Raw genomic sequence first — 14,319 nt, forward strand, 5'->3', positions numbered from 1 at the left:
TTAAGCGAGGCACCACTGTATATCCCTGGGGACTTGGTAGGTCAAGGCAGTGTGGCAGCAATATGCTGGATAGGGGAAGGAGCCTGTGGAAAGGAAGACCTTGCATTATAAGTGATCTAAATGCTTTGAGCTAATCCTCACATTTACGGTATGCTGCTGGTAGTTCAAATGAAGGGCCCGTTACCTGGGCCTCATCACACTGCTGCCATGCTGCCATGCATGGGCTGTGTGCCCTGGAGACCTTATGTACTTTGTGTAATGCATGTTTCAAGGCAGAGGAGGAAAGTGAAGGCGCTGCAGGTATGTAACGTATCGTTTTGTGTTCCTTTGCAGTTCGCCTCCATGATAGCATATCTGAAGAAGGCTTCCACTACCTCGTCTTTGATCTGTAAGTAGGAAATCCGTTGTGACTGTATCACTATATGCTCTGTTCTTGCACTTGATGTCCCTGCCCAGTAGCTCACCCAGACCCCTACTGAACTTAACCTGGAATTTCTCTGCTTTAAAATGCCCCCCCCCACTTCTCCAGCACAGCATCATAGTTGCTACTGCTTGTCCCCTTCCTGGTGGCACACTGTGGATAGTTTCCCCCCTCCCAATAATAATAATAATAATAATAATAATAATAATAATAATAATAATAATTCATTTATACCCCACCCATCTGGCTGGGTTTCCCCAGCCACTCTGGGCGGCTTCCAGCAGAATATTCAAATACAATTATTCATCCAGTATTAAAAGCTTCCCTAAACAGGGCTGCCTTCAGATGCCTTCTAAAAGTCTGATAGTTGTTTATTTCTTTGACATCCGATGGGAGGGCGTTCCACAGGGCAGGTGCCACTACCGAGAAGGCCCTCTGCCCCGGTTCCCTGTAACCTCACTTCTCGCAGTGAGGGAACCCCCAGAAGGCCCTCGACGCTGGAGCTCAGTGTCCAGGCAGAATGATGGGGCTGGAGACACTCCATCAGGTATACTGAAGGATACCTGTATACCTGTATACAGGTATACAGAATTATACAGGTATAATTCTGAATAAATTTTGTGTGCTGCTAGGGGAACTGAGCAGGCTGTGGCATCCTCACGGGGGTGGGGAGAAGAAGGCTGCAGCTGCAGCTATTCCATTAGCACAAAGGGGAGGGTGATGAGAAGGAGGAAGGATATTAGAATGATGGGGGTGACTCAGTGCCCCTGACACACTATGCCCAGAGTTGCTAAACAGCTGCTTAGCCAGAGACATGCCCACTAAGACCCACATAAGTTTTAAAGGCTCTGTTGGCTCCAGGGCTCCAGACAGCGATGTTGGCCTGTCCCTCTTCCCATTCCTTTTGTCAGGATGGCTGTAGGCCATGTCCTGTGCCGACTGCCTTTGCAAAGTGTCTGGGGGCTTGTGGAGACATTGTGTGCTTTGCTCGGCTGCCTCTCACTTCATTCCAGATATAGAAGCTGGTGATCTCATCTCTCCTCTTCCCTGACAGCTCCAGTTAGGCAGTGAGCTATATTTAGCTCTTCTCTGAGTCAGTGCAGCTCCTGCTTGTCTTTCGCTGGAGTCACACAGACCTTGGTATGTCCCTTGCCTGCAGCGGGAGGATTGAAAGTAAAATGCAGGTTTACATCCTCCGGGCCACATGGCAAAGGACACTTGAGGACCCAGCTGTGGACTGGGCCAGCTGCTGCGTGGGTTGTTACAGTTTTGCATGTGCTTTCCGAGACCTTATAGGTTCAAGACTATATCAAGCAATTCCTGCTATATACAGAATGAAGCTGAAAGCTGGGCAGAATGAGGAGGCTTTGATCATCCATTGAGGGTGTTTGAAATGTTGGAGGGTGGTATACCTTGCTATTCAAGAACAAAGATGACAGATGGCTCCCTTTTTTCATGGAGTTGGGGGGTGGGGAGAGACTTGAAACCCACACTTGCTTCCTCGCTGTAACCTCTGCTAATACTCATTCCATTCTCTTTCATAACCTCTTTATTAGACAGAGTCACTCAGGTGGCATCCTCTGATCACTCACTGGGGGCAAATCATACGGCACTCAGGGAGACTTACTTTTGTGTAAAATGCACAGTCATTCTTTCTTACACTGTTAGCAGCCCAACATGGGTCTTCCTCGGTCAGCTTTTGTTACACACGAAACTCAGTAAACCTGGGACAAGCGTCAAATGAAGTGGTGGTGTTGGTAAAGGGTAAAGGGACCCCTGACCATTAGGTCCAGTCGTGACCGACTCTGGGGTTATGCGCTCATCTTGCATTATTGGCCGAGGGAGCGGGCGTATAGCTTCCAGGTCATGTGGCCAGCATGACAAAGCCGCTTCTGGCAAACCAGAGCAGCACATGGAAACGCCGTTTACCTTCCCGCTGTAGCGGTTCCTATTTATCTACTTGCATTTTGATGTGCTTTCGAACTGCTAGGTTGGCAGGAGCTGGGACCAAGCAACGGGAGCTCACCCCGTCACAGGGATTCGAACCGCTGACCTTCTGATCAGCAAGCCCTAGGCTCAGTGGTTTAACCACAGCGCCACCTGGGTCCCCAGGTGGTGTTGGTAGCTGCTGCTTATTCCTGAAGTGCATTTACGCTACTCAGGACACACCCATACCACAAATTCTTATACTCTGCTCATCTCTTACACAAGAAGGGTAAGATACCAGTGAAACAGACATGTTGGGCTATTACAGTACTGTAATCATGGCCATGTGGCCTGCTGGGCTAGTGCTGGGCTTTGCATACCCTTGACCTGTTTGCTGGAACATGTGCACTGCATCTACCTGACCTCTAAAACTATTGACTGGAAACAGTTTTATATAATCTGCAGTGCTTTTTTCCCACTCATTATAATGCACATCAATCTCTGACTTTTGTCTTCTGGGTATCTGGGGTTTTTCCTGTTGTTATTCTGTCTCTCACAGCTACAATGAACCAACCATTAAAATTATGGACTGGTCATTTCTTTGTCAGAGGGCAAATGAGCAAATTTAGCAGGTGATCAAATACTTTCCCCCTCTCACTGTAAGTAAAATTCGTGTTCATTGCTTGGCTCACTTGTGCCCCTGGCCCTACCTACCACCAGCAGGTGGCCCCCAAAAGGTTGCCCCAGAGAGAACATGGCCCTCGGACTTGAAAAGTTCCCCCATCCCTGTCATCGGGAGAACCACGTGGGTTGTGGAAGAATTCAGTGCTAAAGTGCTGTGGCTGACAGTTGCTTCCAAATCTACTTTGCCTTGCTGAAAATGAAGGATACTTTTCAGCTGACTGTTTTTCTTTCCTTGCTAGCCATCCCTCATCTTAAAGGGCCTCCTGAATGTTGAGTGCATTTGAGCTGATATCCATCATTAGGCTTCTCAAGCCTGCTCCTCTAAAGCCAGCTGAAATATCTGAGAAGTGCAGATGCTCAGCATATCTCAATACTAAGCTGTGTAGCCTTCCAGCTTGTTGAGCAGCTTCCCAAATTATCATTTTGTCACAGGCCTGTCCCTGCTAGCCATCGCTGCGACAATATCATAATATTGTGCTTATATACATGTGTCTCTTATGATAAATTCATCTATATGCAGAGCTGCTCCTAGATTCTCTTCTTTTGAACAGACATACAGAAAAAACGTCTCTCATTACCATTGCAGTCTCAAGAATGGCTTGCCAAAGCTTCTTGAGGACTTACGTTTTCTCCCATTCAAATTAGCAATGTCAAATCCGAAGTTAACTATAGAGGTGAGAATCTAGGCGAAAGTGAGAGATGAAAGAGAATCTGAACTACCTTGGGGGTTCCAGTTTGCAGACATTGCTGCATTGATTGCATAGAACAATGGAATGGAAAGAGGGGCTGTTGAAGAGGCAGCTATAACAAAAAAAAAATTGCCCTGCAAATCCATGGTGTTGTTCTCTTGGTTCTCACACAGGAGGCAACACGAGCTCCTCGTAGTCAGGTGATTGGCAGCACAGAGGGAAGTAGCGGGTTGCAAGCATTACATCTGTAGCTCTGTGTGGGTGGGAGAGAGAACAAGATTTAGAGCTGCAGCAACAGTGTGGAAATGAAACAGTACACAGCTTAGGAAGGCAGACGGAGCAAATTGCTCCATGCTTTGGTCGTTGTGCTCTTTGTTTGAAGAGGCCCAATCAGCGGCGCTCACATGGTCCTGGGTGATGACAAGGAAGTACATTGCCCAGTGCTTAATTTTCAAAATGAGAGTATGTAAACTATAATAATAATAATAATAATAATAATAATAATAATAATAATAATAATACCCCACCCATCTTTCCTGGGCGGCTTCCAGAAGGATATTAAAATACAATAATCGATTAAACATTAAAAGCTTCCCTAAACAGGGCTGCCTTCAGATGTCTTCTAAAAGTCTGGTAGTTGTTTTTCTCTTTCACATCTGGTGGGAGGGCGTTCCACAGGGCGGGTGCCACTACCGAGAGGGCCCTCTGCCTGGTTCCCTGTAACTTGGCTTCTCGCAGTGAGGGAACCGCCAGAAGGCCCTCGGCACTGGACCTCAGTGTCTGGGCAGAATGATGGGGGTGGAGACGCTCCTTCAGGTATACTGGACAGAGGCCGTATAGGGCTTTAAAGGTCAGCACCAACACTTTGAATTGTGCTCGAAAGCATACTGGGAGCCAATGTAGGTCTTTCAAGACCACTGTTACGTGATGTCGGTGGCCGCTCCCAGTCACCAGTCTAGCTGCCGCATTCTGGATTAGTTGTAGTTTCCGGGTCACCTTCAAAGGTGCCCCCACATAGAGCGCATTGCAGTAGTCCAAGCAAGAGATAACTAGAGCATGCACCACTCTGGTGAGACAGTCCGCAGGCAGGTAGGGTCTCAGCCCGCGTACCAGATGGAGCTGATAAACAGCTGCCCCGGACACAGAATTGACCTGTGCCTCCATGGACAGCTGTGAGTCCAAAAGGACTTCCAGGCTGTGCACCTGGTCTTTCAGTGGCCCAGTTACCCCATTCAGGACCAGGGAGTCCTCCACACCTGCCCGCCTCCTGTTCCCCCACAAACAATACTTCTGTCTTGTCAGGATTCAACCTCAATCTGTTAGCTGCCATCCATCCTCCAACCACCTCCAGACACTCCTCCAGGACCTTCACTGCCTTCACTGGTTCTGATTTGAAAGAGAGGTAGAGCTGGATATCAAACTAGGCATTCCTCTTACACCAAATTTGATGACCAGTGATCTGTGTAAACAGCCTGGTAACAAACTCCTGCCATAAGTGCCCCTTTTGTCTTTCACCATTCTTACTTGCCTCTTCCAAAATGTTCTCAACACTGCCTTCGTTGCCTATATTTCTCGATGTCTTAAAATGGCAGACTATTCAATTGGTAGTGTATGGGAAGAGCAGATCACCTAGGTCTTTTCCACGGATGAGCATCTGGTTGGCTCCGGAGGTTAGGGAACTTTGGGCAAAATGCTTCCACACCGAGGACCCTTTGTCCTTGGACCCGGATCAGGAGGCAAGTTATCCAGAGAGAAAGCAGGAGGCAAATGGGGGATGCTGCAGTGCTACACCTCCTCTGTCTTGTTTGCTTGCTCAGAGAGGACAGAAAGTAACAACAGGGATGAACAGCCAGAAGACTTGGAGACTCCAAGGTCACCAGTGGACCCTGCCAGGAGCCCAGCCCTGCTGACGACTGTCAGTGGCCCCCAATGATAATTTCTCCAGCAGAACAGGTGGCAATTTCATCCCAAGTCTGTGTTTCGGAAAAAGGATGTAGAAAATTAGAACTTCTGTCAAGCTCCTCTGGTCTTTCAGGAACAGCTGGGCTGTAGCAATTTGCCCTCAAGGGGTGCTTTTTCAGATTTCAAACTTTGCTTGAACTGTGGTCTGCGTTCTATTTCAGGGTCACGGGCGGGGAGCTCTTTGAAGACATTGTTGCCAGGGAATACTACAGTGAAGCCGATGCAAGGTGAGTGGTAATTCCACCTCCATCTGTCCTCCTCCATCCTTCTTCCTTTCCCCACCCTGCCCCCCTTCTTTCTGCTCCTTGATCCCATGCCAGCTTGTACCTGTGCAACATTAACCCGTCCATGGCTGGGGCGAAGGGTTGGACTCAAAAGGTATCACAAGGCTACAGCAAAGTTCATCAAAAACCTTTGGCACCAATGGTTGCCATGACGTGCCCCATTGCCACACGCAGTGCCAGAGCCTGCTCTGCGGCTTTTCTGTCTGATGATCAGGTTGCAGCAAAGGGTGGGGCTCCTCTTCCTTTCATAGATATGAAGGAGATGTCATTTTGGCAGGTAACGCTTCCCCCATTACAGTGCTGCAGGGTGAGAAAAGGTAACACTTGCCAAAATCCGCTCCCCCTTTTTATACCAAGGTTACGAGAGCTCTTTCCTCTTATTGCACCTGATTATCTTAAGTGAATGGCCTCTAAAATAGACTCTTACCAAGGTAGGCCACTTCATGCTAAGGAAAGAGAGACAGGCAGGAGAGCTTTGGCTCAAGACCCGGTGGGCTGGTGGCAGGTGTGTGTTTTTCTACACCACTTGTCTTGAGACTCAGTATCTTAAGATTCAATGGGTCGTGACATTTGCAGGGTACAGAATGAAGGAGGCCAATGCCAGGTGTTTCGTTATTCAGCTCTTTGACCCTGATTCAACTTCAAGTAGATGTTGGCTTACCTAGCCTAGATTATATGAACAATTGTGGATGAAATCCACACACACACACCCAACCACGAGAGTGTGAATGAAGTGAAAATTGGACAGAGCATCGTTTCTCAGGATCAGCTCTTGCTGTCCAAGTTGTAGATAGCTCTTGAGGAGCCCAGCAGGGCTAAAAGTTGACAGGGCGAGAATAGCGAGGCTTAAAGAGCATCACCCTCACTGTTCATTTGAAAAAGAATCAAAGACTGGAATACAGCAGTGGGTAGAGCTCAAAATATAGCAGCGGTGAGTGGAAGGGACCCACCACTTGAATGATGCAGAAGAGTGCAGGGTCAGTAGGGTTTGGACTGATGGGGAAAGTATCTATAATGTTTGAGCACAGAGCTATGGTTGTCACAGCAAGAGCCTGTTGGTGAGGGCAGAACCGCATTAGCCAAGAAACGTGGTTGGGGAGTTGCCTTTTTTGTACTGGTTGCATCTCACCTATGGCTACTTCCCATGCTGGTCTGGGGAGTGGAGGAACTATTTGAGAGAGGTGAGATCATGTGGAAGGAGCCCTGCGAGGATCAGAAGCTATCTCAAGTACAACTCTTGGGTGCTGTGGCTCTACTCTCTCTTACATGTATCCTCCATTTCTGGGTCAATATGGGAAATAGCCACAGGGGAGTGAGACCTATTCGACTCCTATAAAGTAAGACCTAACCTTTTGTTTTTAGATTGTAAGCTCTGTGGGGCAGGTGCCTGTTTTCTTGTACTTTGTAGAGGATCATGCACATTGATGGCATTATATAGATAGTGAATAATAATAATAATAATAATAATAATAATAATAATAATAATAATGAAGTAGCATTATTTATATTGTGTTTGAGCATCTCTGAACTTTGCAGCAAACCAGGGGTCTCTTAACTGAAACTACCAGCTCTCCTTTCCACTTTGTGTTGTTCTATAGTTTTTTTTCTCTCTAGAACTGACCACAGGTTCATTCCCTTAAAGGGGAACCAACCTAATTGATAAGAAAGCATTGTCTTTTATTCACTAAGATAAATATAATAGAAAATATTGGTGGAGGATTTATTTTGTTTGTTATTTTATTTTATTTAGCCTGAGGGCTGCTCTTCCTTGTCGTCAAATTTCTGGGGGGGTTGGGTGGGACCAGAGGCAAAAGTTTGTGCAACAATGCATGCGACTCTTAAAGCAGGCTGCATTTCAGCCACACAAAAGTCACAAGGGTTTTGCACCCACCCACCCACCCATGCACATAGCCACTATTCAGCCAAGCAAGATATATGACCACAGTTCAAGGACATTTTCTAGCCAGACAAAGCTGCATTGAGAAGCATTGTCTGGGGAGAGTTACAAGGGCGAGATAGAGAGGTGTTTGAGGGCTACATTCAGCCTGCAGTTCTCCATTCTTGCTGTAAATGGAAAAGTAGAACCTGTTAGTTGCAGTTGTGTGATCATGTGGCTGTTGCCAAACACGGAGTTGTTCAAAAACACAGCCTCTGAATTTAAATTTGCCAAGCAAAGTAGGGGAGAGATACTATATGTGTGGCCCATTTGTCTCAAGATGTAAATATTGGCAATAGGATCCATTCCCAGTCTCAATAGGTAGACTCAGGTGACTTTGTGCCATTGAGAGACACCAATTTCAGCTGGTGACAATAATACCCATAGAAGTGAATTCAGAGAAGTAAGGAAGCCATATCACTTGCTTCTAAAAAACAGAGTGTAGACAAGGGAGGAAGATTAAGTTCTGTTGGGCCATTGGGGGATGTGAAAGTCAGAGACTTAGTCCCAAGGGGCCAGGGCTTAAATAAACATGTTTGCTTTACAGTGGGCTGTGGTGAGGTGCTGCAAGAGGCAACCCTTGATGCTGTGATTCAAGTTAAATAATGGGCCCATTTCTACCAAAGGGTGATAGCTTAGCGACAGAGCAACCTGTTTTTCATGCAAAAGGACACACCTTCAATTTCTGGCATCCTTGTCAGACCCTTGTCTGAGACCCCATAGAGATGCCGTCGGTCAGTGTAGACCAGGCATCCCCAAACTTTGGCCCTCCAGATGTTTTGGACTACAATTCCCATCATCCCTGACCACTGGTCCTGTTAGCTAAGGATCATGGGAGTTGTAGGCCAAAACATCTGGAGGGCCACAGTTTGGGGATGCCTGGTGTAGACAATGCTAAACTGGATAGTCTGACTTTGTATAAGGTAGCTTCCTATGCTGCTGTGCTAGATATGTTTGCAAAGACACAGCAGGGGAGACTGATGTTATTCCTGTGTTTCTTCCAGAATGCAGAGCAGGGCTATGACTTGTAACAGATTTAAGCCTTTTCTCAATAAGGCTTTATGTAGACTATGGACTGGAGGCCTTTAAGGTTGTTTTTTTTTTTTTTGCATCTGCTTGGGGTTGTATCTGCTTCAAGGCCCATTTGGGTCCACTAATATGCCCCTTCTCATCTTATGTTGGACCTACAGAATTGTGCTTACTGTTTCTTGTAATCTTCCATCTCTTCCTTCATACAAAATTGAGATAGATGTTCATTGCCTGGGAGGGGGCTTCATATATTTGGGGGATTGACCCTGCCCAGAGGAGTAGAGAAGCACTGCTTCTCAGATTCAGGTGAGCTCCCTGAGAAATGAACCCTCATTTGTTCTGTCATTATTTATTAAATTGTGCAAGCCCTTTGGGTACGCAATTATTGTTGTCCGCCATAGTAGGATTTTTGCATGTGGGATTGGGGGCCAACTTCTACTTGTAGTGCCAGTCTTCTTCTTCTTCTTCTTCTTCTTCTTCTTCTTCTTCTTCTTCTTCTTCTTCTTCTTCTTCTTCTTCTTCTTCTTCTTCTTCTTCTTCTTCTTCTTCTTCTTCTTCTTCTTCTTCTTCTTCTTGTCTAATTTATATCCCTTTGGGGTTGGGATAGGGAGAGAAAAGCAAGCAAAATGGTATTGTCCCTAGAGGGCAGCCTGCTCTCCCTAAAATCTAGTGAAGGAGGCAAGAGAAAGTCAGCTTTGGGGCATCACTGTGGCCAGGCCTGTATCCAGGTGTGTCCAGGGGTTAGAACAGCCTTTGCCAAGCTAATGCCCTCCAGCTGTTGTGGATTACAAGTCCCATCAGCTGTACTGTCTGGGGCAGGTGGTAGTTGTGTTCCAAAACAGCTGGGGGACACCAGATTGGTGAAGCCTGGATTAGCAGGTGAGGTTTGGAGGGGATCCGCAGAACAGATGGGAGAGGTTCACATAGCACTTCTCTGTGTTGTGTCCTCTCTTCTTCCTCACATTTAAAATGCATTTTTGTAGAGAAGGCCCCAGCATGAGCATCTGCCAGAAAACCTTTCCCCGTTTTAGCTGCAACTTCCAAGTTCACTGCAGAAGATACCTAAGGAAGCCTAAAACCCATGATCAGCAGCAATGTACTTGGTGAAGATTTCTCCTTTTGACATTTTCAGCACTCAGAGGTAAGGGCCTCTGTTTTCAATGGAGCTTACTCCCATGTAAGTGTGCCAGAATCCAGTCATGACTAGAGTCCATTTTAATTTCCAATGACCTAGTTGATCCTGTAGGACAGAAAATGGTATTAAAGAAATAATCAGATAGCAACTGAACCAGTCAACATAACATTTCTGCAAAGCAATTTATTTTTTATCTGTCCTGCCTCCTTATTTCATTTTATTTGTTTTAGAGATTCCTAATCCCACCTTTTCATATAGAGCCGCCCCCATCCCCTGTTCAAATCAGTTTACAGCATTTCAAGCTGGTTCTTTAGACACCCTTCCACAATCAAATTCCAAATGCACAGATTTATATGCATGCATTCTCTGGTTCCCCAAACTTTTCCTTCCTGTAACTCCTGGCCATATTTAGTGACCTGTGACTACCAGGGGTATTCCCTCTCCTTGCAACACAGCTGTACTCTGAAATATTAAACACTTCCCTGGTCATAACTAGGAAGTGCAGTTTTCCAGAACTTACTGTTTCAAAAGACTGACTAAAGCAGCCACTTGCAAGCTATGGTGATTCAGAAGAGCTAAGAGGAGAATTACCGGCAATGGTTCTGTCCCTCTTTTGCCTACTTCCTTACGGAAGGGTGTCTAAAGAATCAGCTGTTGAGGAGCCTTGATCCCAGCTCTGAGATGGCTCTTTCAGATCAAGAATGAAGCCCAACCATTTTATTTATTCAGAATACTGAATTAGGTTTCAGGTTGTGAATATATGTAATCTGCTTGTGTGCAGAAGCGCCAGTGCAAGTTCCTTAGCCCCAAACTTTATTTGGGGCATGCTTGCACCAGGCCTTTTTTTTTTTTGCAAGGGCAGGGGATGATTTTTGTTTACATTATCTTGTCCAAACCAGTACTGCATTGCCAGTCAAGATCTAATTCTGGTGTGATTTAGCTTCTATTGCTGTTTTGGGTGGTTTTTTATTTATGTAAAGAAGTATTAACAATTATAACTTGTTCAAATAAGTTATTTAGGGAGGCCCATTGAACTAATGATAATAGTTTGGACAAACCTTTTATACAAACCCCTTGCATCTTTGTTGTTACCTTAGCCCAGGACTGGGGAACCTGTGGCCATCCAGATGTTGATGGACTCAACCAACCCCAATAAACATGGCCAATGGTTAGAAGATTGAGTTTTAAAAAATCTGGCTATACGCATAACTAGCAGTTCACAATTCTTTTCAATAGTGTGATCTCCTTTCTTTGACTGATAGGACTTTTGATGTTCCCTTTTTGTTTTAGTGTATTTGAATGGGGGCACCCATCAATCAGTGTGCAAGCTTGCCGGCCACTTGAATGGGCCACTAAACTGAGCCTTGGAAGCCCAAATGGTTTGAGATCCAGCAGAGGGGGTAGAACTGAAGTGTGGTACACGCTATGCGGAGATGTATAAAATTATAGATGAACACCAGAACTTTGGCACATCCAATGAAGCTGAATGTTGGGAGATTGAGGATAGGCAACGAAAGTACTTTTTCACATAGCATATAGCTATGGAATTCATTCCCACAAGAAGTTGCAATGGCTACTAACTTAGAGAGCTTTAAAAGAGGATTAGACAACTTAATGAAGGATAAGGCTAATCAATTACCATAGTCCACAGTGGCTTCACTGTCGACATCTAATAGTTTGATGGCTGTGTTCTACCTCCACTGTCGGAGGCAGTACACCTTTGAATGCCAGTTGCTGGGAATCACAAGTAGGGAGAGTGTGTTGGATCAATCCATCAACCTGATGGATGATTTAGAAGGATTGGGTCCAGCATCACTTTTACTGGCCATGTGTGCCAGTATTTCTACTCACCAGAGTTACATCTCAATGCAGCTCCTTCCTTGGAAGCGTCTTCGGGGTTGAAGGTACTCATGCAGTAGGCAATAAACACTCATGGACACCATAAAGATTCAGTCAAGTATGGAGGTTTACTTGACAGGCATAAAAGCACATTGGTAGCAACTATAAAAGTTAAAGGTAAAGGACCCTTGGACCATAGCTGCCAAGTACCCCGTTTTCCCCAGGAAACCCCCGTTTTTACTTACCTTTTCCCGGTGGTCCCCCGTATCACTTTGTCTCCCGTTTTTCTCCGTTATTTTCTCCTGCCGGTGGCCATTTTTTTTCTTTCTAATTTGCCCTTCTATGGGCACCAAAAATGGCCACCACCGGCTTCAAAAGTTGCATCTACGCATGCCTGGAAGTGCATAGACGCGACTTCTGGTGTCGGCGGCGGCCATTTTTGGTGCCCATCGATGGGCAGAGCAACACCGGACGTTGTGTCGATGCACTTGCTGACATGCGTAGAAGCGACTTTCGGAGCTGGCGGCGGCCATATTTGGTGCCCATAGAAAGGCAAAGCGACACCGGAAGTTACGTCGACGCAACATCCGGTGTCACAGGGCTGCCGGTCCCAGATTCTGCAGTCCGGGACTTGGAAGGTAAGCCTTGGACGGTTCAGTCCAGTCAAAGGTGACTATGGGGTTGCGGCGCTCATCTCACTTTCAGGCCGAGGGAGCTGGTGTTTGTCCACAGACAGCTTTCCGGGTCATGTGGCCAGCAGGACTACAGTAAACTGCTTATGTGGCTGGGGCAGGTGTGGCCTAGAGAGAGTCCTTCAGGACCAGTTAGAGAGCTGCGGAGGGCCACATTCACCCAGAGGGTCTGAGTTCCCCACTCTTGGCCATGCCCATGCAGCAGTAATGTTGGGGGATCAAATGAGCTACTTTGAGTTATTCCTGTCCCCGCTGTCTGCAAATGTGCCAGTTATATTATCCCATGTTAGTCCTCATATCTAGCACAGGACTCTCTTGGGCTATGCAGTTTTTCTCACTAGCTTGTTATACTGAGCAGGCTGAGTATCCTGGGGTAAATAAAGGAATCTGCCTTTCCTGGAATATTTTCTACACACTGAGTGTGGTGCTACATTTCCTGGGCCAAACAGTTTGCCCAGATCCAAGAGGTTCACAGTAGTCAGGCTTGCAGTTTGTGAGCAATGGCCTTTCACACAGTACCTATCTACACCCATAGATATTACCCCCTCTCTCTTTTTCCATGCCAGCCTCATGGGCTTCCTTTGCTGTGTTTCAAAATTACTTATTATATACATGACTTCTGTAGTCCCAAGTGATCTGTTTTGGAGGGGATGGGAGGGAGAGGCTCCCTTTGGTACAGCTCTCAATTCTCAGATCCTGACTGCACATAGTTTCTGGTGCTATTAACAGCCATCTGCACACATCTTGTGATAACCCCCTGTGGTCTCTGAGCTTTCACAACATTGTTTCTCTCCTTCTCTTGTCCCCCATATCCACCCTGCCCCCTGTCCCTTTCTGTCTGTCCATCTGTCTGTTGCTGTGGATCTTTCCCCTCCCCTTTCCCCCCTTTTAATCTCTGGATTTTGTTTCCTGCCATGCATATTTTGGTTGTCGTCTTCTTTTGCTCACTCCCTTTCTATAACCTTCCTGTGCTCTCTTCTTACACCTTTCCTGCCTTTCTTCTGCGTATGATTTCTCCACTTCTCTCCTCCTGATCCCCATTGTCTGCCCCTTTCTCGACCTGCCTCCTCCCTCTCCCTCCCTCCCTTCCCGTTTTGTTTTGCAGTCACTGTATCCATCAGATATTAGAAAGCGTAACTTACATTCACCACTATGCCATTGTGCATAGGGACCTGAAGGTCAGTATATATATGCCTTTCACCCTCTCAGAATGTTGGGTGGGGAGCGTAGGTGCTGCCATAATAGATTGAATCTGGCCAGGTCTGGCATTCTGCCCTGCCAGGTTCCTTTTATTTTTGGCGTATGGGGAGGGCAGTTATTCAGAGTTGGTTTCTTCCCTGTCCGAACTTGCATGACAAAATCCTTCTCATCAACGCAAAACTCCAGTGAAAATGGTTGGGGACCCTGAGACCTTCCACACAAGGAAACACCCAGGCCCACATGAACCGCCTGGTTCCAGTGATCCTGGCACTACTGACAGTTATTGTCCATAACGGGGGAACTAAAGCAATTGGCTTGATTCTATAGCATTCATCATTCCATCTCTCCCATGTCTTCCCACTCGTGCTTGTGTGCGCGTTCTCGTTCTCTCTCTCTCTCTCTCTCTCTCTCTCTCTCTCTCTCTCTCTCTCTCTCCCTCTCTCCCTCTCTCCCTCTCTCCCTCTCTCCCCTTCTCCTTCTCCTTCTCCTTCTCCTTCTCCTTCTCCTTCTCCTCCTTCTCCT

General features: G+C 46.5%; 1 protein-coding gene across 30 annotated transcripts in view; it reads left to right on the plus strand.

Moving 5' to 3' along the window:
* The window catches only part of CAMK2B (calcium/calmodulin dependent protein kinase II beta), a 206,198-nt gene that overhangs the window by 96,900 nt on the left and 94,979 nt on the right, over positions 1 to 14,319 (plus strand). For 17 of the 30 annotated variants that reach the window (XM_035139078.3, XM_088657942.1, XM_035139095.3 and 14 more), the window contains exons 4-5: positions 334 to 388; positions 5,844 to 5,909. In XM_035139078.3, coding sequence (XP_034994969.2) covers positions 334 to 388; positions 5,844 to 5,909 — 121 coding nt within the window. Of the gene's footprint in view, positions 1 to 333; positions 389 to 5,843; positions 5,910 to 13,702; positions 13,776 to 14,319 lie in introns of all 30 variants that reach the window. The other 13 variants (XM_088657937.1, XM_088657939.1, XM_088657951.1 and 10 more) reach the window with 1 other exon arrangement.

Source organism: Zootoca vivipara, chromosome 14 (genome assembly GCF_965207765.1).
Source record: "Zootoca vivipara chromosome 14, rZooViv2.hap1.1, whole genome shotgun sequence".
Classification (NCBI taxonomy): Eukaryota; Metazoa; Chordata; class Lepidosauria; order Squamata; family Lacertidae; genus Zootoca; species Zootoca vivipara.